This window comes from Aotus nancymaae, unplaced genomic scaffold (genome assembly GCF_030222135.1).
Source record: "Aotus nancymaae isolate 86718 unplaced genomic scaffold, 86718_ANA_hifiasm-v0.15.2.pri h1tg000041l, whole genome shotgun sequence".
Classification (NCBI taxonomy): Eukaryota; Metazoa; Chordata; class Mammalia; order Primates; family Aotidae; genus Aotus; species Aotus nancymaae.
The window spans coordinates 13,468,664-13,495,436 of record NW_026988455.1 but is presented as its reverse complement, the minus strand read 5'-3'; the positions used below and the strand labels follow the sequence as shown (position 1 = coordinate 13,495,436).

At 37.5% G+C, this 26,773-nt stretch overlaps 1 protein-coding gene across 5 annotated transcripts in view; it reads right to left on the bottom strand.

Moving 5' to 3' along the window:
• Nucleotides 1-9,493: 9,493 nt before the first annotated feature.
• RFX3 (regulatory factor X3) overlaps nt 9,494-26,773 on the bottom strand; it is a 296,633-nt gene continuing 279,353 nt past the window's right edge. For 3 of the 5 annotated variants that reach the window (XM_064361481.1, XM_064361480.1, XM_064361482.1), the window contains exons 17-18: nt 19,537-19,579; nt 15,143-16,046 (exon numbers count right to left, since the gene is read on the bottom strand). In XM_064361481.1, the coding sequence (XP_064217551.1) occupies nt 15,808-16,046; nt 19,537-19,579 (282 nt within the window). In that variant the 3' untranslated portion in view covers nt 15,143-15,807. Of the gene's footprint in view, nt 16,047-19,536; nt 19,580-26,773 lie in introns of all 5 variants that reach the window. The other 2 variants (XM_012454573.2, XM_064361483.1) reach the window with 1 other exon arrangement.

The following is a 26,773-nucleotide window of genomic DNA, read 5'->3' as shown; positions in this document are numbered from 1 at the left end:
TGTGGTATACATACACATCACAAATTACAAGTTTCACAATGAACAATCTTGACAGCCAAATACATTTTATGGAAGATTCTTGGATACTGCAGTATTTTGTAGGTGGCAGGCATGATAGGACTTTCTTTTCTCTTCAAGGACCATGTTCCAAAATGTTCAAGGTCAATTCTTTAGCCTGGAGGAGAGACCCAGGGACCAGCTGTTAAGCCATGCCTTCCTGGAACACCAGCATGAGAATTGAGAGGTGATGAGATAAATAAGATGCATTTTGCTGCCTTGAGCTTTCCAGAGTTCTGATCTAATAAGGAACTTTCTTTTATGTGTTTTTGGAGATGGAGTGTCGCTCTGTTGCCCAGGCTGTAGTGCCACTGCACTACACGATCTCAGCTCACTGCAACCTCCATCTCCTGGGTTTAAGCAATTCTCCTACCTCAGCCTCCCGAGTAGCTGGTACTATAGGCATACGCTGCCATGCCCAGCTAATTTTTTCCATTTTGGTAGAGATGGGGTTTCACTATGTTGCCCAGGCTGGTCTCGAACTCAGGCAATCCACCCACCTCGGCCTCCCAAAGTGCTAGGATTACAGGCGTGAGCCACTGCGCCCAGCCAGAAACTTTCTTTCTGAAATTCTCCTTAGAAATCTTTTATTATCTCACGGAGTTGAATCCTTTTCTCTAAACTTTGTCTACTTTTGCTTTCTCTCTTCATTATGCAGCATCCCATTCTACTAGGCTAGACATATAAAAAGATCTTTGAAAATGGTAGTCACGCTTGTAAGAAATTAAGCGTGTTAATTTGACATCTCCTTTACATTTTTTCCACAAAACAGACGGACACTGTCTCTGTGGGTTCAGTCTGAAATATTTCTTACCAGTTGGTTTTAGGCCTTGTGTAAAGGAATTTAATTTTAAAAATGTTATTCAATCATCTTGAGACATAGACTTTGCTTTGAGATCTTTCTTTTAGTGTGACAACCTTTGCTATTCTCTTTGCTTAAAAAATCTCTTGCCCCATCCTCTGCCAGATAATAGTAATCTGACCACTTTTATTAAAGATATGCCCTGCTTTCTTGTTTTTAGGACGCAAATATAAGGCATTAATGAAGTGCCAACAGGTAGCTAATGAGGCATAGTCTTTTCCTTTCCTTCCTACTATGTAAGTAATTGAAGAACCTAAAAATTATTGGTTGATTGCCAGATTTGTGAAACACTACAGCAAAGTCAAACAACCAGCAAATATCTGTCAATCACGAAAATGCAGCTAGCAAGGGCTACAGGGAAATAGGAAGAACTTGAAGAAATCATAAAAAGCAAAGTTTAACTTTTCCCGGGAAAATTCCCTGCAGGCTTCCCTCTTTAAAAGAAGGTTGGCCTTCTGCACAGCAGAAACTGTCAGATGCCTGAAACTTACTATCTCAAAACTTTCCACATTTCTGGCATAAGGCAGTCAATTCTGGCTAATGCTGAAGTGAAGAATCAATGCCAAAGGCACTGATTTTCCACGTCACACAACTCAAGGCTTAGAACACATGTCCGGGGAGAGAATGGTGCTCTCCTGTTCAATGAATGCTGAAATTGAAGAAGAAGACGACATTCTCAACAGCACATACGGCTGCTGGGTGCTAGCATCTAATCGCTCCAAGGGTGGGGCTGCTACTTCCTCTAATTGTGTAGATTAAAGCTCACAATTAAAGGGCTGGTCTCTCTCTCCGAGTCTGACGTCCAGCCATGCTAGACACTCATTCTGTCTCAGAGCATGACAGGCAACAGGGAGGCCACACACCTGCTACCAGTTCCACTCTATGTGCCATGAGTGAGGACTGCTCATTTGTCTTTGCTTGATAGATAAATTGTATCTGGCAGAGAAGTTCAAATGCTAAGAGCATGTGAACCACAAGCCAAAAACTCAAAGGCACTACTGGGTATATATCCAAAGGAAATGAAATCAGCATGTCAGAGACATATCTGCACTCACATGTTTATCACAACACTATTTACAAAAGTCAAGATACAGAATCCACCTAAGTGTCCTTCAATGGATGAATGGATAAAGAAAAACATGGTCTACATACACAATGGAATACTAGTCAGCCGTAAAAATGAATGAAGTCCTGTCATTTGTGGCAACATGGAGGAAGCCGGAATGACATTATGTTAAGTGAAATGAACCAGGCACAGAAAGACAAATATTGCATGTTCTCACTCACTGACCTCACAGAAACAGAGAGTAGAAATAGTAAGTAGCAGAGGCTGGGAGGTTGTGGAGGAGGGGAGAGAGAAAGGTTGGTCAGTGGGTACAAAGTTACAGTTTGATAGGAGGAACAGGTTCTGGTGTTCTAGTGCACAGTAGGGTGACTATGGTTAATAATATCGTATTGTCTATTTCAAAATAGCTATGATATACTTTGGATGTTTTGTCCCCTCCAAATCTCATGTTGAATTGTGATCCCCGGGGTTGGAGATGGGGCCTGATGGGAGGTGTTTGAGTTGTGGGGGTAGATCCTGCATTAATGGCTTGGTGTCCTCCCTGTGGTAGTGAGTGAGTTCTCACTCTGTGAGTTCACCCATGAGAGCTGGTTGTTTAAAAGAGCCAGGCACCTTTCTCCTGCCTCTCTCTCTTGCTCCCTCTATTGCCATGTGACGTGTCTGCTCCCCCTTCATCATCTTTCATGATTGCAAGTTTCCTGAGGCCTCTCCAGAAACAGATGCTGGCGCTATGTTTTGCGTATAGGCTGCAAAACTGTGAGCCAAATATACCTCTTTATAAATTATCCAATCTCAGGTATTCCTTTTAGCAATGCAAAAATGAACTAATACAAGCTACAAAAGAGAATTTTGAATGTTCTCAACACACAGAAATGATAAATGTATGAGATGATGAATAGGCTGAACGCCCTGTATGGATCATTACACAAGGTGCACATGTCTAAAAATATCACACTGTAGCCCATAAAAACGCAGTGACTATGTGTTGACGCCTACAGGGTAAGGAAGGTAATAGAGTGGATCCAAAGCAGCAACATGGACTCAACATAAAGTAGCGGGGCCACCTGGAGTGTACAAGCCCTGTCTCTCTGGTCCTAGCAGACTGCCATGTGGGCATGGAGCCTCAGGGTTGCCACACCCTCCAATGCTCAAGAGAAACTACAAACCAGATTTTCCTTTGACAGAATTACTGTGAGATCTTCTGATACTTTAAAATTTCTGACAGTAAATTAAAATAAAATAAACACACACACACACACCACAAAAGCCCTTTGTATCCTAACACCACACCACATAAGCTGAACATCACTTTCCTGTGGTCCATAGCCTGCTAATGCACGGCCTCTGATATAGATGATAAGTGCTGTAAGATTCAGAGGCAGGGCAGGGCGAGGTGGCTCACGCTTGTAATCCCAGCACATTGAAAGGCCAAGGTGAACGAATCTCCTGAGGTCAGGAGTTCAAGACCACCCTAGCCAACATGGTGAAACCCTGTCTCTACTAAAAATACAAAAATTAGCTGGGCATGGTGGCAGGTGCCTGTAATACTAGCTACTCAGGAGGCTGAGGCAGGACAACGGCTTGAGCCCGGGAGGTAGAGGTTGCAGTGAGCCGAGATTGAGCCACTGCATTCCAGACTGGGTAACTGAGCAGTACTCTGTCTCAAAAAAAAAAAAAAAAAAAAAAAAAAAAAAAAAAAAAAAAAAAAGATTCAGAGGTGGGATTCTGTCCAGCCACTATGTCCACTAAAAACAAGACAAGTTTAAAAGGCAGATGAGCTGACTATTAAAAAAATAATTTACAGAGAGAAATGGGGACAGTCTATCCCCAAACTGTTGTCAGGGTGTCTGGAATACTTAAAAGAAACTCTGGGAGATTCAATGGTTATTTTTTGAATGCATGCAGGAAGGAGAAGCTCAGAAGAATCTAAGCATCCAGAGGAAATATTTTTACCTCCTGGGAAGCCTGAATTGACTGAATGAGAAAGTAAATTCTCTTTTGTCTCGGGTCTAGAGTTCTGAAAATTCCTCCTTTTTTTTCCATTTTCTTTTTTCTTTGTTTAAATCAAGTATGCACTTTATTGGCAAAGCTTAATCACAGTTAAACAATACCCTAGTTGAGTCAACCCGTCTCCATTCTAGATAAATTTCTACCTGGAAATGATAGGATGAGCCCATTTTACAAGATTACTGATTGGCAGTTAATGAAGCTCTTATACTTTTAATTTAGAGGGTAGTTAAAGCAGGTTACCGCCAAAAGTTAGCATTTATTGAGAGCTTGCCACATGTGAGTACCTGCTAAGTATTTAGCAAATATTGCAAGGCCTTATAAATGTGTGTTACTAAATTTACCCAGTGAGGTCACATAACTAGCTGGTTGTGGGGTTGGAATTCAAGCCCAGATTTCCCTGACCTCTTTTTTTTTTTTTGTGATGGAGTCTCACTCTGTCACCCAGGCCGGAATGCAGTGGCGCAATCTCGGCTCACTGCAACCTCTGCCATTTGGGTTCAAGTGATTCTTTTGCCTCAGCCTCTTAAGTAGATGGAATCATAGGCGTGCACCATCACGCCTGGCTAAATTTTTTATTTTTAGTAGGGACAGGGTTTCACCATGTTAGCCAGGATGGTCTCAATCTCTTGACCTCATGATCCTCCCGCCTCAGCCTCCAAAAGTGCTGGGATTACAGGTGCGAGCTATGACACCTGGCCTACCTGACTTCTAAGACTATCTCTTAACCAGCATATATATATACCATCCTTACCAGTCATTGCTTAGGGAAGAGATCTCATTTTCCTTCTAAATATACTCAGATTTGTAGAAGTTAAGTAAATTTCTCAAGAATATAAATCTAGTATGTTGCAGACTTGTAGTAAGACAGACAGTTCAGGCTTCTGACTCCCAGTCCTGAACACTTCCCTCATGTAATTATCTTATTTATCTCTAAGTCAGGAGAATGTTAATTACTTTAAGACTAAGATGGAAATCCCCCATGAACCTGGAAACTCAAATAAGAAATGCTTTATTCCACAATCCTAATTCTTTGGGTTGGCATTTCATGCTGGGCTCAGCTAGGGTCCGTTATGTGGCAAATGCTGTTTGCCAGTGTCATTCAGGGGTGCCCTTGGAAGGTAGTTGTGAAGGGAATTCCTCTGGGCTGTCAGAACTTCCTGCTTTACATCTTTTGTCCTCTTGACATGAAAGGGGCTAGCAGTGGCTGATAAGCAGATTAAAACTCTTGGTCAGGAATTTGTACAAGATTGGAAGCATGGGGACAAGAGGATCTGGTGGAGAACATGTGGTTGGGCCTTTTTGAAGGGACACTGAGTGTGAGAATACTTGTAGCTCATGTAGCCCACCAGGTTTCGGTGCAGGGGAGACTCTCAACAGACAAGGGATCTGAGAATGATGGCCACTTCCTTCATCAGCCACCTCCACTAGCTAAATGGGCCCAGGTACAAAGCGGCCATAGCAGAATGCATAAGGCTCTTGAGGGGCTCAGCAACTCAGCAAGCAGACTTCTCCCTCACCAAGGCAGATACGGCCATTGCTGCTGCTGAGCTGCTGAGCGCCAGCCTGCCCATAACAGAAATGAATGCTAAGCCTCCTGAAGTGGCCGTACTCCTCACAGGGGCCAACTGGCAGTTTTATTACATAGGATCTTTTTTCATCAAATAGGGTAAAGCAACTCTCCTAAAGGCATAGAGAAATATTCCAGATATAGATTTGCCTTTTCCATCGTTCTTCCATTTATAGGTATTTTATTCATGAATATATCCTACAGGATCCTACTACTGATTATAGAACTAATTACATGGCAAAGGGATGTGGCTTTCACCACAAAATTCAGAGGTCTCATATTTCATCACACAGAAGCTGCTCACTCCATAGAACAAGAAATAGAACAGTCTGCTAAAGGCTCAGCCATGATGTCAGCTAGGAGACAACAGATATCCATCAATATTCAGCACCACTTCTCTCACAGTAAGAATGCACAGTTCCTGGAATCAAGGAATTGAGTTGGGAGTAGCCCCTCTATTACATCAAATAAGCCATTTACATGATTTTTGCTTTTCAGGCCTTAAACATTGAGCTTAGTGGCTTTGGAGGTCCAAGTATTCAAGGCAGGACTGCTTCGACTTCGGAACCAAGTCATGATTTTATTAAACTGGAAGCCGAGACAGTCAGTCCTAAGACTATCCCTTGGCCAGTTAGGGTTCCCTATGGTTCTGAACCAACAGGTAAGGAAGGCTAGTGATTCAGGTAGTTAACTGCAGTTATAAAAAGGAAGTTGGGTTATCGCTTCATAACTGGAGCCGGGAGGACTATCTTGCAACTTGTCCTCTCAGGAGTCTCAGCTTCATAGTCAATGGAAAACTATAACCCAATAAAGACAAGACTTCAAGGAGTGAAGGGTCAAGTCACGCTACCAGCAACCTACCAAACAGGCCCTGGCAGAGTAAGAACGTGCAACAGAGGAGTTAGTAAGATGTGGTCATCAATTTAGGCCTAATGACCAACTAGGGAAGTGGGAACTATAGCAATGGTCTTAGTACTTATTTACGCAACTATTATCCATATTTTATATAAACAGAACTGTTGTATCTAAACATTTTATCATTAAAGACAAAAGAAAAAATTAACCCTTAACACATCCTTGCAAATACTCCATTAAGCTTTCCTCCATTCCTGTGGAAGCGTGTCATCTAATTCTTGTCATGACTGGATACAGTTCTAGATGAAGAATTATCACCAATAGCTTTAAAATCAGTTAATTCTTCAGAAACTCCGACTGAATTTTGCCATCTTGACTTTGATTGGCATTGTTACTATTGCATTGCAACCTGAGTATAAAAATAGAGTGGATTTATAGTTTGAAGGCTTCACTACAGCTTTTTGAACCCAAGAGAGAATAATCTATTAAAAATATAAAAATGCTTGGGGTTTATTATTTCCTGTTAATAATAAAGAATCAGTCCAGGCATGGTGGCTCATGCCTGTAATCCCAGCACTTTGGGAGGCCGAGGTGGGTGGATCACAAGGTCAGGAGTTCGAGACCAACATGATGAAATCCCGTCTCTACTAAAAATACAAAAATTAGCTGGGCGTGGTGGTACGTACCTGTAATCCCAGCTACTCAGGAGGCTGAGCAGGACAATTGCTTGAACCTGGGAGGCGGAGGTTGCAGTGAGCCGAGGTTACGCTACTGTACTCCAACCTGGGTGACAGAGTGAGACTCTGTCATCCTCCCCTCCACAAAAGGAATCAATATGCTATTAGTAATTATTAATATGCTATTTCTAGAGTTGCCATTTTATAACTTACATTAAGTTTGAAATTTAGTGGTAATCTTCTAAACAGTGAGTTTTACAGTTTTGGGTTGCATATACCTTTGAAAATGTGATGAAAGCTATGAAACTTCTTTGCAGGAATATGGGCAGACACACAAACTGCAGAACTTTCAAGTTTTATACAAGTTAAAACCTCAGTTTTAGAGGCTGCTCCACATTCAAGTGAATGTTTGTCTCCTTCCAGGTTATTGTGATTACTGATCATGAGACACTATGTGAACTCCATAGTCTTAAGGAACTTCTTTGCCTTTTATTTGTATTTTCAAAGACAGAGAGAGTGAGCAAGAGAGAGAAACTACATTACATTTAGACCAAAGCTAAAAAAATATTTGGTGGATTGAATGGATAAATAAAAACCAGTTACGTTTCTCTGGCTAAGTTCAAGTTTTCAAATGTCTGAGTTCTAAAGCATAAGAAAATACTATTAAACATCATGGCAGGAAGAGTATTATAGCCAAGTAATGCACTAATTACAAGAGATTTGAAAGACCTCTAATTTCCAAGAGAAATCAAGTATGAAAATAAGATTAGAAACTGGGAACTCTTCGTTTTGTATGGAAATTCCAAATATCTCAAAAGTGGCAACGGCTGCGACATAAAAATGCCCGAATTGGTCAGATTATTTTTCTTTCTAGTCTAGTATTGTCTCTACTATTAGCTATAATTTTGCCTACCATTTATTAATTAAATTACAGTATTTGGATACATTTCTAAGCTACTGGTTTAAATATCAATGTAAGTTGGAATGAATTTGGTGTTTCCGTAGGCTAAGCCAATAGTGTAGTTTTTTTTTTTTTTTTTTTTAAACGGAGTCTTGCTCTGTCGCCCAGGCTGGAGTGCAGTGGTGAAATCTAGGTTCACTGCAACCTCTGGCTCGTGGGTTCGAGTGATTCTCCTGCCTCAGCTTTCTGAGTATCTGGAACTACAGGCATGTGCCGCCATGCCTGGCTAATTTTTGTAATATTTGTAGACAGGGGTTTCACCACATTGGCCAGGTTGGTCTCAAACTCCTGACCTCGTGATCCACCTGCCTTGGCCTCCCAAAGCACTGGGATTACAGGCGTGAGCCACTGTACCCGGCAATAGTGTAGTTTTAGAGATAACTTTACAGAGCGATCTGGAAGTATCATGCTGAAGAGTCTCAAAAGGATATTTCTGCCTTGTATTTCTTTCTTTTAAAGAAACCCCACATAAATGGGCTTTTCCATATTCTAAGAGGAGGCCCTATATATATTGTGATTTGAAAGAAAATTAAATGTCTGCTAGGTAAATCATTTTAAACTTGATTAGGGTAGTGGTTACATAATTCTATGTGTCTGTCAATACTCATAAGATTGTACACCAAAAAGTGAATTTCCCTGTAGGTATTTAAAGGAAAAAACTGGTAGCATATCTTAAGTGTGTTAAAATAAATTTTAATAAGCAAGTTCAATATAAGAAAGGAACTTGAGTGCCAAAATCAATGTGAAATGACATAAAACAAACACATTATGAACATCCAAAAATCTGGATTTACAATGGAAATGTGACAGCTTCTGAAATTAAATAGCACTCAATCATTAATTTCCTTTGAGGGTAAGATTTGTACCCTGCTGGGCTTATAATTTTCCCTTTTTGTGCTGTTCACGTGTAAATATTGCCAATTTCATTTGACACAAAAAAGGAAAACAACTTAATTTTGTTTCTAAGTTAATGGATGACAGATACTACCCTCCATATGAGGTACTGTATTATTAGCTTCCAGGCAGTGATTTGAGGGGAAAAAACCAAGCCGTTTCCAATGTATTTGTAACAAGGAAACAAATTTATTGATTTTAAAAGACAAGACACCATTTTGTTTTGAAAAACACAAGAAAGCTAGCCTGAGTTCAAGTCTGAAATATTCAGAAAAATCCTACTAATATCTTTAGTATGTTCCAGTCATTTGTTTAAACAACACACTAAAAGTTAATATATATTTTTATAATTATAAAAGTTCCCCAGTTATTGTACAGTACACAATACAAATCGCCCACAAACTATTATTTAGCTCCTGCCAATTTTGAGAGGACATGATATACTAAAAGATTTAGCATTTCTCACAAAAATCACATCAGGAAATACGTATTTACAAAATCAAATACATTATACAAAAAACCATCACATGTTATTCGGTAAAGATGTTTTTAAATAATTAAAAAGTTTATTCAACTGTAGTCCAAAAACTGGAAAAGAACATTACATTATCTCACACATACAATCTCTACAAAAGTTGCTTACCTCATTTACATAATATATTCAGTCGATTGTAAAATAAATGTTCAAATATCTCCTAGTGTTACTATGTTCCTGTGCTTGTGGGACTGAATAATGTAATCGGCCACTTACTAAGTGAAATTTAAATGATGGCACTTAAAAAAAAATACAGTATCTTAAAAAAACACAATGAAAGAAGTTTTACCTAGAAGGTACGAAAGCCCTGAGTGATAGTGGAGTTACTGATTGGTAAGCACTACAATTAACCTAATTAAAAGTTTACCACCTCAGGCACAAATTTCCAAGTTTTCTCAAGGCACTCACTTAAAGTTTCTGTAACCAACGCATTGGTCACCACCATAGGTCCAAATTGATGATGGAGATGAGTAGAGAAAAGAATTTGCTTTGGTACAAAAGATGCTTTTTGAATGAATACAATTCAGTAGCTTCTTTATTGGATCATTTAAAATTGTGTTTAGCAGGTTAAAACAAGGCTCTTGTTTCTTCAAAAATACTAATTTACTGAAGGAAAAATTTACTTGGTTATCAAGAGTCAATGGGAGTTTTAATATTTTCTTTCCTCTCCAGAATCAAAATTCTTCTAAAAAAGATTTGTTGTCCTCATTATTGAGCTACATAAATAATTCTTACCAAAGATTTCATTACTCAGGGCTTCCAATCCCAACATCATAATTTATTTAAAAAAACAAAGGAAAGACGGGGGAAAAAGAATCAAACCAGAATCAAATAAAAGAAGAGACAAAACACATTTTTCTTAAAAAAAAAAAACCATATTGTCAATTATTTTAAAGGAAAGGGAAAAAAATCCTAGGCAGTCACTTTGTAAGTGGCTTTTACTATTTAAGTAAAATTGGTAAACTAAACTCAGGTCTACTGGCACATAAAATCACTAGCAGCAATGATCAAGGCATGCAAACTGAGAAGCATTTACAGTAAATCATCATGAAGAATTCAAAAGAAGAGAGTTAAATTAAAACCCTTTGAGTATTGCATGTTAACATATGAGTAATTTGCATGGTTTGACTTCCTAAACTGCCTAAAAAGCAACGTTTACGGCATACTTGCACTATGTTATGGATGTCCTTTCACCAGACATCAGAATAGGTTACACTCTTATTTGCGCCCAGCTAGGGCAGCACAAGCACATCTGCTGACAACACTGCTTTCATGTTCGATCACACAGGGAACAGAGGGAATCAAGTGCATGAAGAGATTCCCTTGAACAAAATCAGCAATGGTGTAAGCAGACTGACATTTAGAGATACCAGAAGCAGTAGTCATAGCATCTCCTGACAATGAGCTTAAAATCAAGTGCTTTGCTCTCCATTCTATCTATATATAAATTTTTGACAAAGTATTAAAGTTTTGGAGCATAGATAAAATTATGCCCTGGGCGAAATTCCCAAACAATATTTTATGAGCGATCTAACTCCAAATAGCCTAACTGCCCCCAAAGAGTTCACATTCTCTTAATCCACGCGAACTCGTTTCTTCCTAAGGCTTCACTTACGCTTGTACTTTCTAAAGCTAAATAAATGAGATCTTTTGTTTTGTTTTGGGAAAAAAAGAAAAAAAAGAAACTTAACCCTTTCTTTATACCTTTTAAAGGCAATCTAGGTACCTTCAATGTGCAGAAATCAGTTATGACATGGGTCTATCCAGGCCCATGTATTTGTCCTTCTTTTCTAGAGACTATGGTGTGATGCTAGAAAAGTTGATTCTTTTTTTTTTCTGTAAACAGTACACTTACTTAGATGGCAGTGAATATTTGGGAATAAATATATCAAGCCCTCTTGAAGAAAAATTAAGAGTTGTGTATAAAATGCAAGTGTTTGGCGTGGAAACACTTTCTCTTCCTACCCCCCTTTAAAAAAAACAGCATAATTAGACATTTGGATATAGAGTATACTTTACCGGTCTAAGTCTAAATAAATGATCTGAAAGGCTTTTGTCCCCCATTGTATATCTTACAATGCTCAAAGGGTTAATACAAGGCATTACATCAAAGGGGTTTTCTAATACTAGAACTAAGCACTGAATTAATGCTCCTATTCCAGTTTTTAAAAATCACCAAACTTGCAGAAATACTAGGATTCCATTAATTGATTTGTTCTAACCATATACATGGAGGTTGTTCTGATCTAGCAACAAGCCCAATTTTCAATAGCACTGCATGCCAATCCTCCTCCCCCATGTTCTAGTGTGATTCATACAGATCACAAAAGTTCTGATCTTAATTTGTGGGTGGCTGTTATTTTCTCACCAAGAATGTGTGTGCAGAGGGGTCATAATAAAGGTCAATTCATTATATATAACCACTGCCTCAAATTGTACACAAAGGTGAATTGCCAAGCTTTTACTTTCTACTTGTGTCCACACAGGGAGGACCAACATCACAGTGACACACTTTTTTCTTTTATACTAATGTTTCAAGCACAGCATTATTTTAGACATTTCAAATATATCATCTAAGGAATTTTTAAAAATTTGAAAATGCATTTAGCACTTTTAGACAGTGCATTCATATAAAAAGATTCATGATTACGGCACTAAAACCGCATTCATTCCTGAATGACTTTTACAGCATTCTACAAGAACATATTCATTTTTACTTGTCTACTAGAAATCAAAGGCAGTCAATGTTGCACACTACTAATTTCAGGTATGCAGTGTTAAAACCATTTTCTAAATTTTACTTTTGTTTTTAAAGTACACCATCTAAAGAGAGGTGCATAAACCGTGCTATACAGTACAAGAAAAATCACAAAAAGGAAAGCAGATTTCCGAAAAGGCAGTAAGACTTATACAGTCAGTCCAAACACAGTTTGGATGAAAATCCTGAATAAGTGATTAGCAACTTGATAGCCAAAGAAAAAATTGAAAATTGGGCCCTGTCTTCCAAGGAGATGGTTCATCCATTCCACCCTATTGTTCACTGGTTTCATGAAAGCAAATCTTTTGGGTATGATTTTCAAAGTATATGTCAAGATCAAACTATACCCATGATACTCAATCCTATCATATGAAAATGTCTTTTCTGAAACTTAAAAATGGTCAACATAACTTCCTTAACCTTCTTCCTCACTCAAAGTGTAGCACTTGATTTATACAATAATATTTCATGACTAGTGATTGGTTATAATTGCAAGAAATACAAAGAAGTCCTTAAAATGTGTACTTGTATCATTTGTGAATAAATCTATTGAGAGTGTTACTGTCTAATAATATTTAGAAAACCTAGTTTCAATGAATGAAAAAAGGAAAAAATGGAAATAAATGCAATAAATGTCATTGCTCAATTTGTTCAAATGTATAAATTATGTTTTCATTTTCTCATATATTTCACGATTCAAATTCTAAATTGATGAAAATGTGTGTATGTGTGTTCACGTTTTACTGTAAACTACAAATAACTGGAAGTAACATAAACCATAGGTCTTCTTTTAAGTTTTGGTCCAAACTATTTACAGCAGTCACAAAGAATATGCCTAAATATTCATAAAGGAGATGAGAATATTTTTATTGAGTCAAGTTCAAATGTGATAATGTTTATTAGTTCTTAATCTGTCCTAATTTAGAACAAACCATGAACAATTGGAAGAAATGTTGAATCCTGGAGCATCCCCAATCCCTAAGTCTCATCAATCTAAATTTGCCATTATCAGATTCCTCTAATGATACAAATATATCCAACATTAAATTAATGGAAACAATGATAATAAATACATTAAAGTCATTCAATAAACAAAATGAAACCAGTAAAAACATTTGGTCCAATACATAGTATCATTCAAGGGATGGCGGGTAGAGAACAGGAAACTGAAAAAATTCAGAAAGGAGAGCCAAAATGAAGAGTGTCTTTTCAATTTTTGATTTTAATTTTACCTGTAAATACTTCCTATGCACAGTGAAGTAGATACATGATCTTTTGCAGCTTACCATGTTTTGTTTGCCTTTTTTGTGTGTTTTGGTACAAATCCATTGTCTTTTTGGGAGGAAAAAGAGGTACTGTAATTTAAATGATATTTAGATGAAGGTGATGCTACTATGCTAGTGAAGACTTTCAAATATATGAGTTGTATGATAAAAAAATTGGATCAGTTTCCAAAATTACATCTAAATATTTAAATTTTACTTAAGAAATGCTGTTGATGTTATTTGAGTAGTCTGAGGCAACCAAGCAACAACAGCTTAAATACACTGTGTATTACCCGATAAGCCATTTGGTATTTCTAACTTTACAGACTGGCTCACCTCTGCTTTCCACGCCCCCACCCCCCCCGCCCCAATACAACTGGAAAGATAAACATCTCGGGTTTAATATAGGCCTCATTAATAATCTGTGAATCAATTTGTGCTTTTTTTTTTGGCTTTATTCTCTATTTTTGCTGATTAGTATTTTACAACTATTTAAATGAACAGATGTGCCTTTTTGTGTTTTAATCATTAAATAATTTGAGGGCTTAAAAGAACCTTGGCTTTTCATGCAAATTAAAATAGGGCTGGGTGTAACTCTCTAGGATCTCACCTTCTGACTTTGTAGCAGACTCCTGCCCCATGGGCACTCATGTGTGCATGTGGACACACCGGCACCTAGACACACAGACAAACATTTAGACTGAAAAGATGCACTTCGATAAGTATCTGCTTACTTTGTTAACTTTCTAAAATGGTAACTAGATAAGAATGGTCTAAAACATATATGACTTCATGTAACAAGTTGGTATTAAAACTAGCCTGCTATTCCACACCCTTAAGCAAATATGCAGCTCTAAGAATAAAAAATAGATTCACGGTCACTCAAAGGGGGAAATTGATTTTTGTCTTTTTGTTTTGCTTTGTTTTCCCTAAATTTCCTTTGAAGAACATGTCACCTGTCCTTACTTCGGGAATCTGAAAATGACAGGCACACTTTGTCAAATGGATTGAAGAGTTATTTCACATGAACAAAATAAACCTTACTAAACCTTAGCTTCAGTTCTGTTTTAAGGCACCATGTAATAGCCGAGGTACGATGATCCCTGATGTACATTCTTCAATGGCAATGGTCCATCCAGCCACCTATCCAAATCCTACAGAATCGGGGATAAGTAACAGTGAGGTGTGCCAGTTACACTGCCTTCAGGTTCTGTTTACAATTTAAATCCACATATTTTAGAAACCAGGAAATAGTTTTGAAGGAAATAACGTTATGTAGGTTGCTACATTCCTTGCATTCTATAAATTTTCTTTTATAATAGCAGCATATTGAACTACTATTAGGAAAAAGACCTGGAATAAAAGAAAGTCATCCAAATGGAATGGTTTCCTGTATGTCCAGCTCAGCATAAGTAGCATGTACACTTAAAAAAAAAAGTCAAGTCATTTTTTTCTGCTTCAGTATCTAACTCTAATAGCCCCCACTTAACAGCAGAATGCATCTGTGCAGTGGTCCCAAATACAGAATCAGTAGTCTTTAAACGGAGGAATTGGTATGCAAATAATAGTTAAAATTCAATGTTTAACAGAAGCTTGCATTGTTAATATGGTTTAATAATTATGTACACAAATTATGTACATATTAGCATAATCTCTTGCAATTCTGTCATTTACTCTGAACTGATAAATGCACAGCTCAATTTTTCCTCAGAGAAAAATAGATGACCTTCCAAACCCTCTAGCACTATAATAAAAATGCTCTGTATTCTCTCTCCGTACTCAAAATGTTATCAAAATAGTGTCTTATGGTTCTGTCCAATGAAAAGCACCTTTCAAAAGCAAATTTGATGCATCTGCTGCCAAATGGGCATGCCTCCAGTGTAAATCAAAAAAATTCATTTCTTTTGATATTTCACAGAAGTGCATCTAATTAAAAAACTTACACATGAAATCATACACCAAGACTAACAATCAACAATAAAATATTTTAAGCTACAAAAAAATGTAAATTACTTTTTAATTTTAAGAAAACAAAACTGACATTAAGTGTTGTAAAAATCCTTCTTGACACCTGAAACTAAGGGAAAAAATTCATTATTAAGAGGCAAATAATTTGCTTACGTTAAAAATAAAAAGACCTGCCAAAATACATACACCCATTCCATTTCACAACTCCAAAAAGTTAATGTTCAGCACAGATAGAATTTGACAACAGTCGACCTTCAGGCTTATTAAATTTTCAACTTAAGCCCAATATCAACAGGGGTAATGTAAGCTGGAAAAATACGCTTTCATATTCTTTAGACTGCAGTGTAGGTATTTCCTGTAGCGCTGCACTGTCTGATAGTCTGAGTACTTGTGACAATGTGCTCGCTGTGAATTGGATTCAGGAGGCTTGGTTGCACGCCAGTCTCGAGAACAGGCTGCATGCAGCCCACTGGAAATGCCTGGCTCAGCTCTGTTTTCTCTCTTTTGGCTTGAGGCTCTGAAGAGTCATCCAGTTCTTCATCCATTTCACTTTCTACTTCACTGCCTTCATCTGCACAAACAAATAATATCAAGACTATTATCAGAAGACAAATTAGAAAATAGCATCAACATGTGCTTTAGAAACACTATAATATATAGTACATTAAGAAAGTAAACATCTTAGCTCTCCTCAAATGCTGTATTTAGGCATCTATAATTCTTCGAAACATAGCAAGGAAAATTTATTTTTGGCAATTTGTGATTGATACTTCACTAAGTTTTTTAAAAAGGACTTTGGAATTTCCCTTAGTGTTTATATTAAATAATGGTATAATTTGTGTTATAATAAAGTAGTCACTTTAGCTTCTGGGGAATGTACTGAGCTGAAAATGCAAACACAAAAAAAAGCTTTGGTTTTGTTTCCTTTAAAATTCTACACTAAATAGAAATTTTATCTATGCTAGCATCAATGTGGGTGAGACCTATGTTGTTAATATTACTACTGCATGTATAAACAGAGGCTGCTGTAGAGACTTTTTGGCACTCATCAATGTTGTAGATGGTCACAGTATAAAATAAACCCTTAATTTTTATTATAAAAATTATTAAAGCTGAGGCAGTAGTATCAGATTAAAAATGTGCAATGTATTTCCATTCTTGGCAACTGATATTATTAATAGCTGGTATTCATTTCTAGAAACTAAATGTGTTATATAGTCACTGTTACCCCCAAATTGTAATACATTTTATATTAACTAAAGCATCATTATAATGGAATGCCATTTAATTTTTTCCAGCATGCACTGTTAAAATTCAAAAGTACAGTACAGAGAGAAAATGCACATATACAGCTTTACTACTGTGCGAGAGTCTCCTCAGAATACCTCTTCAAGAGGAAAAATTACAGTGGCTTGTATAAACAGAGTCAGGTCTCCATTATTATGCTATGGCATATCACATACAATGAGTGTACAACAAGTATCTCTTTGGTCAGATTAAGTTGGAGTCTTTGCAAGCAGTAAGACTGCAGCTTTACCAGTTGGTAGACATCCATAGCAAAAATCTCTGCTAATGCAATTGTCTCAATAAACAAGGCCCTTTGACTTTTATTTCATTATGATTGGGGCAAAGATGCTTCTAGAAGAAAGCAGTGAGAAGTAAAGGCCTTACCTATATGGTTGTACAGTGTACAGCCACCGGGAGCAAGGTCTGAGAAATGGCAATTTGTGATTAAACAAGTAGAGATTAACATACATTGGTTACAAATGTGTGTCATGCATTAGTGACCAATAAAACAAAGAAGTCCTCTTAGATGAGGCAAAAGATATCTTGGCCCACCTACTTTATCTAGTTACCTTTTTGCCTCTGGAAAATGAACTTAATGATAATATTACAGTGTGTCAGAGTAAGTATATTCAAAGGGTTGGGGGTTACAGGGAGAGGGATATCTTTTGTAGACATTTGCTTTCATCAAGAGGGTATGCTTGAAACATGTTTGCATGATACATTTTGGTGTTGCATGTGTTTATACATTAAACAAAAATGTCTGGAAGGATCTTAACACAAACTCTTCACGGTGGCAGTCTCTTAGGGTTGTGATAATAAAGCTTCACTTTCTATAGTTACTAATTCTCTGTATTATTTGAAATTTTTATACGGAGCAAATATCCCTTTTATTATCAAGGACAAGAATTCTCATTTTGTGGGAGAAGCTCACAGAAACACCTAGGATTTCACATTCAATCTTTAGGCTCTGAGTATGCCCATATGACTCTATATCAAGAGGCATCAAGAGGTCTGGGGGTAAATGGGACCAGTGCCGCCACATCCAGCAGGTGAGGACAAGTCATACTGCTTCTCTGCTACCTGTTCACACACTTACTTCCCTGTGCCTAAGAAATTAGTGTCAAAATAATAAAAGGGGCAGCACTGAAAAGACAAAGAATCATTTTCAAGCAGGAGGGCAGTGGAGACAAGGTGAGGAAAGTCCTTCTATCTATTTTGTTGTGGATGGAAAGGGCAGTGAGGTAACAGATTGGACAAATTTAAGTGTTCCGGGTAGGTTTTGCTTGAGTCTATCTCTGGGTGAGAGGTTTCCTTTGGAGAGCCTACAAAGCAGCTTACAAAAGCAAGCCCATTCTCCAGGTCCTAAGGACAAAGAAATGTAATTCTGTAGACATTTTATGCTTCTATTAAAAACTCAAAGACACTTCCTAGGAATCTACTTCAGGTTATGGAAATTTGGTATATAAAAACTAAAATTAGGAGCTACAGGAGTTAACAGAAAACCGTCTGGTTCAGCACAGTGTGAAGAAGCCTGGCTGGAACTCAGTCTCTGACTGAGTAGTAAAACTTTACTGAACTCTGGGCACTCCGGGATGAAATTCCTGAATTTGGGTTATGAAGCTTTGGTGTGAGTATATCATCAGTGTTGCTTTATGTTGGACATGGGTTTCAGTTACCACCTCTCTTGCTCTAAAATTACTAATTAATATCATCACTGACTTATTTTTCTGAGGGTTATTTGGTTAATCCCATAGGGTATGTATTTGTAGCAACAATTTTTTTGGCTATAATTTTCAAATCTCCTTGCGTTGCTAGTGTACTGAGTACCTTAATATAGCACGGTCTGGAGAACAGCACTGCACCTCTTTGCTGACTCCCCAAGTACTTCCTTTTACCTCATTTTCCCCAATGGCTCTGGCCTGGAAGGGCTAAGTGTGTAGCTCTTCCCAGTCTATGTGCATTTTGTACCTGTCTCTGATAGCCAATAACCATAACAGCTCCTTAAAACCTCAAGATACCTCCCTCCCTCCACCACCTTTTAATAGAAAGAGCTCTCCGTTTCCTGCAGTGTTTAATAGAAAATTTACTTGTTTTTAAAAATTGTACTGGTATTTTTATCGTATTGTTTTGTTTGTGCTCTGTTTATAAAGGTGGGTAAGACTTGTGTGTTCTATTCCTAGTCTATCTCCCGCTAAGTCCATCTTGCTCTTTTTACTGTGTGATTTTGTTGATCATGTTATCATATTATACTGCATATTAGAGTGACAATGCTCATATTAAAATTTCAGAAGTATATATGTTACCTTCTTCATCTATACCACTACTAATCTTGCATTTACAGTAAACCTCATTCCTATCTCCGAGTTCTTTATCTACAGAAAAGTATGAATTAGTGAAATAGGTGGGCTGAGGAATCTTTTTTCTTGCCTGGTGGGCCTTGAATGAAAATGTCTCATCCAATTTTATCACTTCTCTCCAGGATTCTAGCCATGGTCAGAAATAATTTGTCACTTGTAATGAACTTCAGGCAAAAAGTGTAAAGAAGTTTATAACTACATTTAAATTCAATTATCTGCATTTAATATATCTCACATGTAGAAGGTACAGGGATGAAAAAAAATGGAGAAATAATGAAAAGACATGAGTGTCATCTTTAGGATTTTTATGCCACTTTCACAAAATCAGAGTGTTGTAAACATATACTGTATTTTCCTCTACGAGAATTTGTCAGTAAAAAAAAGTTCTTAAAAATGTACATTATTTTTGATTTTTACCTTTATCCAGATTTCCAGGAGACACGGCATTTAAATCACCAAACTGCAAAACAATAGTCATTTGTGCAACAGTTACTATTGGGCAGAACAAAATCATATTCACTCAGTCTGTGGTAAAAATGCCACTCTATGACTCTTCAAAACTGTAAACTAGTGGCCATTTTGATCTCTAATCACATGGGTCTCATAATTTTCCAGTCAAACTTGTCAAATTTGAACAGTTTAAATTATGTCACAATTTAGCTGTCTTAGCCTCTTTGCAGAAGGATAACAATTTTCTCTGCTTTCCATGCTCCACTTTACCTTTTATTATTTCAACTCAGCAATGAAGAAATAGGGGCCTGGATGACTTGGATGAAGACGGATGTGGTGAAATGAATTTGGAAAAGCCCTAATCAAGCAGGACACATCAGCTCCATCCCCCATGCTTGGCTGGTGAGTCTACCTGGAAGTTTCTACATTAGAGAAACAGGATCCAGCACTTTGGCTGAACTCTGTTTTTAAAGCTTTTATTAGTAAAAATGAAAATATAACAGAAACTCCAAAATTGAAGGTATTTATTTTTACAAAATCTTTGAGACTTCTCTCTTTAAATTTGATGCTCTTATTTACTAAGATAATAGGGTCCCACTTTAAAAAGAAAGGCATCTGATGATTACTAATGTGAACAAAAGAGCCTGAAACAATATAGAATAATTAATAGCCTTCAGCTTAGGCATTATTTTGTAACTTGGTTCAATAGTTTGATAATTTTACAATGAAAAAACACATTTTGAGAATCTGAGTGTGAACAAAGATAGATACACTGAAATAAAAATTGAATAGAGTAATGAAACTAATCAGGAAAAAGTGAAGAGAAACTGCAAGCCATCTACTTTTTACACAGTAAACATCCCTTTTTTTTTTTTTTTAAAGCAGTAAGTCGTTGTTAGAAATTCAGATTTCTCAACAGGCTTAGAAAGGATGAGGCAGAAATTCTACTTATATTCAGACGTTTGCTTATAAAGAGTTCCATGATAGGAGTATTTTTTTCATCTGTAAGGTCTGTCTATAAAGTAGTAAAACTGATCTTATTTTGCAAACATACACATATTTTTTCCCCACCTAGACAAGTACTGTTCTTCATAGTAGCTACCTCGGGAGCATATACATTTATTCCAAGGTCCAAGGTTCTGAAATTTCTCTTGGACAATCAATTTCAAGAGTTAGTTTATTTATCACTAGGAAAGTCCATCTTGTTATTTTATATTCAACTATGGCTCCAAACGACACTCCAGATTTCATTTACTATACTTGGTCCTGGGATGATTTGACTACTCAACAAAATTAAATTCACCTCTGACACAATTCAGGATATTTAAAATAATGTCATTTTATTTCTTAGCATTTCAGAGGCATTCCACAACATTTTTAAGCCATAGGAGCATTACTGGAACAAATGTGTAGCTTTCCTAGGTGACTGCTTTGAAGGAGACGGGACCTCCTAGACATGTAACTATTAGTATATTTGACAGTCTGTCCCACTGCTTTAGAGTTATTTTTTAGAGTTATTAAAAGTAATAGCAAAAACCACTATTACTTTTGTACCAACCTAATACATCCCACCGGGCAATAAATACAAATCATAAATACTGAAGTTTTTAAGTTGTTCCTAATCATATAGGTCAGATCCTTGTGTAAGAGTAAATAAAAATCACAGTGTAAATTATGTAGGTTTTCTTGAATTAAAGAATATAATATAAATGACAAAAACCCAAAGGGATTTTTGAAAATCAATTTTTGGTATTAAATATTTATAGAATGTTCAAAACTGTTCATAATTTACAAATTATTTCTAACAGACATAACACAAGATATAGATTTAAGGTACTACTTAACACTTAAGTTCTTGAAATGAGTTGGCAGTGATGATCTAAATACACCTTTATACTGATAAAAACTGATATTTGCTGTTGAAAAGTCTCTGAAAGTTGTTTGTAGCTAAGTTATTATTGCCATTGCTGATCAATAATATCACACAAAGTGTCTACCAAACTTTGGCCATACTTGAAAATTTTCTACAAAAGAAACATTGCCTTTAGTTGTTACTTAACTCTGAAAACATGACAACTTCCTTAACACAAAGATTTTCCTTAGACGTTTCTACTTAATATGAATAATATATGTGATAATTCAAGATGCTGAAAACAGAAACCGAAACAGCCGAAATCTCAGAGATTATCATTAACAAAAATCCAGTGACATTGAATGCCGAGGCTCGTCATTACGCACTACTCTGCACAATGTACAAAGAATCTCCGAGACACTGTCAATGCCTCGAGGGGTCTCTGGGATCAATTACAAAGTTTCATATATACAGCAAGTAGAGAGTAGATTAAAAATTTTTAAAATCCTGTGAAGAGAAGATTTTACTATGCCATAGAGCTGAAGGTAAAAACTTTTATATGCATTTTACATGTGAAGGGAAAATAACCCTAAAATTAGAGAGGGAAAAACACTTTAACTCTACAGATGGACTGCATGAGATTAGCAAAATTAGTTCACTCACTCATTTAGTCAATTATTGAGGGTTTACTACATGCCAGGCACTATGGCAGACAATTCTAGTCAGATCAATTTGGAAATATTCTGTCTTCAGGAGCTAAATAGCAGACATTCCCTATATTCTGAAGGGTAGGTAGGTTTGCAGAAAAATAAGAAGCTTAGGAAATCTTCGGGAAAGTGTTAGAAATACAGGATTCAAATCTTAGAAATGGAAACCAATTGCATGGGTTTATGGCATGCAGCAGGCCAAGCAGCAGGAAAGAAGTGTATGAACAGCAGCAGGGAAGACTGAGAGTGGGCAGAAGGAAAACAGCACCATAGATAGGGGCCAGATGACGAGATCAGACTTGCACAAATCAAAAACGGAAGAGAGGCCAGGCGTGGTGGCTCACCTGGGGTCAGCAGTTGGAGATTAGCCTGACCAACAAGGTGAAACCCCATCTCCACTAAAAATACAAAAATTAGCTGGGCATGGTGGCACATGCCTGTAATCCCAGCTACTTGGGAGGCTGAGGCAGGAGAATCACTTGAACCCAGGAGTCAGAGGTTTCAGTGAGCTGAGATCATGCCATTGCACTCCAGCCTGGGCAACAGGAGGGAAACAGTCTCAAAAAAAACCCAAAAAACAGAAAACCAAACAACAAAAACAACAACAAAAAACCCCCAAAACCAGAAGAGGAGGAAGCATAAAAGATTTAGATTAAAAATAAAAAAGGAAACTCACAAAAAAGTAGAGATTATTATGAAGTTACAGCATCACAAATCGGGAAAACTTACTGTTTTGTAATTTTCCCTCTCACACAAAGGATTAGAGGGGGTTACTATTCATTGATGTGACATCTTACCACTTACGTGTTTGTGGTTTAGTATATTGTAGGCTTTCTCTTAAATAGACTGCAAGTGTCACACTGTCAATATCGCTTCCCTGAAGAGGCTTTTCCTGGCAGCCTTGAGTATTGCCATCCCTGCCTTTCTCAGTCACCGCATCATGCTCACTTCCTACAAAGCACCCACCACAACCTGCAGAGCTTATTGTTTCCTCATGTAATATATGTCCTCCCAACAAAAATGTCACTGCCACGGGTAAGAAAGTTCATTTGTTCTCTTCATAAATGTATCCCAGAACCTAGTATAGTGCCCGATACACATTAAAGGCTGAATAAATACTTACTAGATAAATGAATTTACTTCCTCATTTCAGCCTCACCGAAACAACTTAGGAATCTGGCAAGCTAAGAGTTTAGATTTCATCTTACAGTTACTGAAAACAATGAGTTGATTTGTCTAACGTCATATAGCAAATAAAATATTGTTAGATTTGAGACCAGATATTCTCCTTGGTTTAGAATCAGAGAGAGAGAAAAAGAAATGAGATAGGATGAGGGTGAGAGAGGGAAAAGAGGAAAGGAAGTGGGGAGAGAGCGCTACACCCACACATGGAGGAAGAAATATAAACTAAGGAATTTAAAAAGTGCTGTGCAGTTAGAAAGCATATGGCCTTCAGTGTTTGAATTCACATTCTATCAGTCAGAGAGAAACTGGAAACGTTCCGAAGAGAAATTAGAACAGATCGTAGAGAAAGCCTATCTACCGAGTCCAGCTCGGCCGTAGATCTCCCCACCCAGGCGGCGCTGAAGGCATTAAGAAGCAGACACCCAGCTTTCCAGCTCTCTGGAAGCCCCTCCCACATGGTGGGAGCTCTTTACCCTCCTCGATTTCCCCTCTGGAATCCCCTTCCACACTCTTTGTGGAACTTTACTCTCTTCTCCCTTTTCTCTTTCTCTACCTAAACGAATCACTTTTCTGCAAAAAAAAAAGTAGCAGCAGACATCTGATAGAACAGAAAAGTGGGACTATCTGGGAATGAACACCCTTCTGAACTGAGAGCCTTAGCGAGCTGACAGCATTCCGGGCTAAGGGCTTCGAGCAGATGGACCCACGTATTTATTGTCTCCGAACAGGTGATTATTATTAACAGCAGGTGTCCTCTGTTTTCTCATAGAACCAAGATAAACTAGGTAGGCAGCTGGTGCCTGCTTACCACTGATCAAGGAGAAACTAGAAAGTATTCTCCACGAGGGAGCCATGGGGGCAGGGTCACATATCCTGTACCTAAAGAATTGTTTTAACTGGTGTATGATACACATACACTGTTTTGCTACTTTTGAATGCCCCAAGTAGTTTTCCACATGAGTAGGGGGCAGCTGGGTTTTCCTTGCCACGGTTCTTAGCAAACAATTTATCGTAAACTCAGCATTTCTCAGCAATCATACACTCAGCATTTCTCAACATGTATCTATTGTTTTCCCAATAACTGTAGACCAGACATGCAGAATCAGTCTGACTCTCAGTACTCTGAAAAGATACCAAAAGAATTGCATCTTACATAATTGCCCTTTTAATAAGGACAAGCCATCTCGAGCCAGGTGAATAGCCTGTATAGAAAAATTGCATCTTTCAGAAAATTTCCCTGTATTTCCAGATTACAGATTTATGGGTACGCACATTTTCGTCCTTCCTTTCTCTCTTTCTCTATGTCCAAGTCTGATATCACTTTGTTAACTATCTTCCACACAACAAAACAAAACTGGTGGCAGCAAAGTATGAAAGTGTACGGTCTAGAACAGGGTCCAGCAAAAATTTTCAGTAAGGAACCAGAGAGTAAATATTTTAGGCTTTATAGTGCCATTAAGACTGTGACAATTATTCAACTCTACCACTGTTGTGCAAAAATTGCCACAGATAACAGGTATATGAAGGTGTGTGATATAGCTCTAATAAAACTTTACAAAAACAGGGCTGGGCACAATGGCTTATGCTTGTAATCCTAATACTTTGGGAGGCACAGGTGTGCAGACTGCTTAAGCCCAGGAGTTTGAGGCCAGTCTGGGCAACATGGCAAAACCCTATCTCTACAAAAAAAATACAAAAAAGTTAGCTGGGTGTAGTGGCATGCATCTGCAGTCCCATCTACTCAGAAAGCTAAGGTAGGAGTATCACCCACCAAACCAAGGTGGTTGAGGCTGCAGTGAGCTGTGATTGTGCCACTGCACTCCAGCCTGGGTGAAAGAGTAAGGCCCAGTCTCAAAAAATAAACAAATAAATGAAATAAAAAAACCCCACCCAAAATCAAAACACTATTTACAAAAACAGATGAGCTGGATTTGGCCTGTGGACCACTGTTTGCTGACACCTGGCTAGAGGAAGAGCCTGTAAGGCCCTGGAAGACCTGCTCCAGTTCATTAACAGTGAAAGAAACAATAGATTTTATCTTTGAGAAAGGTATATAAGGACTTGGGCCACAGGAAGGATATGGAACCAAAGGCTTCAAGAGAGCACAGCTCATGCATATGGGCATCAACTGATGAAGGTCATAAGACAAAAAAAAAAAAAAAGGCGGGGGTCAGCTTTTAAAGACAGAAATGAGTTAGAAAAATAATCTTCCTCCACTTTTGCTGGGTACTTGCATACACAGGCAGAGAGACAGACCAAAGCTGTTGTTTAACTGTATGAATTAGTGAATGAAGAAGGAAGAAGCCTAGAATGAGAGAAAAGATTGAATGAAAGTTGGCAAGACAAGAGAATGGAGAAAAGTTTACATGTGTATTAACTCAGGTGGGGCAAGCTTCCCTAATGAGATAATTGCTCCAATCTGGATGGCAGGTGAAGATGTAAAGAAAGAGTCTAATATAGAAGTTCTCCATAGGAAAAAGCAAATAGGGAGTGTTCCAGATAATGATGGCTTTCAGGGTGGGTCATCAATGGAAAAATGACAGTAAGATGTATGCCAAGTGGAGGTGGAAGCAAGAAAAAATAATATACTGGAGGAAGAACCTATAATCCATAAGTAATCAATGAGCAATATTCATTCAGAGCAATATTATTTTCATACTGTAACAGCTGCCTATTGCTGCTTTAACAAATTACCACACTTAGTGGCTAAAAACAAGACAAACTTATTATCTTGTTATTGTGGAGGTCGGAATTCCCAAAAGGGTTTGGAGTCACTAAAATCAAGGTGTTGGCCAAATTGTGGTGCTTTCTGAAGGGTCTAGAAAAGAATTTTTTCCGCCTTTCCAGCTTCTAGAGGTTGTCACCAATTCTTGGTTTCTGGCCTCCTTCCATTTTCAAAGCCAGCGATGTCAGGTTGAGTTTTATACTGCATCACTCTGACCAATTCTTCCACTTTTAAGAACCCTTGTAACTACACTGGGCACACCTGGATAATCCAGGCTAATCTCCCTAAATTCAACCAATTAGCAACCTTAGTTCCATTTGTAACTTAGTATCACAGGTTCCAGGGATTAAGATGTGGACATATTTGGAGGCCCATTCTATTGCTTATCACACAAACATAAATTATGTTTTTAAAATTATCACATTAGCTTGAGTGAAACATATGACTTTTTTTTTCCCTAGTACTGAAGAAAACATATCCAACCAGATTAAGCTATTTGGAACACAGTAATTTTTTCCTCAATTTTGTTTATGTTCTTCACTAAGGGTAAGGTACAGTGGTATATAAGAATCAATCTTTTATGATATATTTTCTACTTGTACTTTATTTTTCATTTACAGACTTTTAATTTTATGTAAAAGTCCCTACCAGTCTGAAAGTGTTTACAGCATGCATTTCAAGGTCTAGGTTGAAACTAGGTTTACAGCATGCATTTCAAGGTCTAGGTTGAAACTA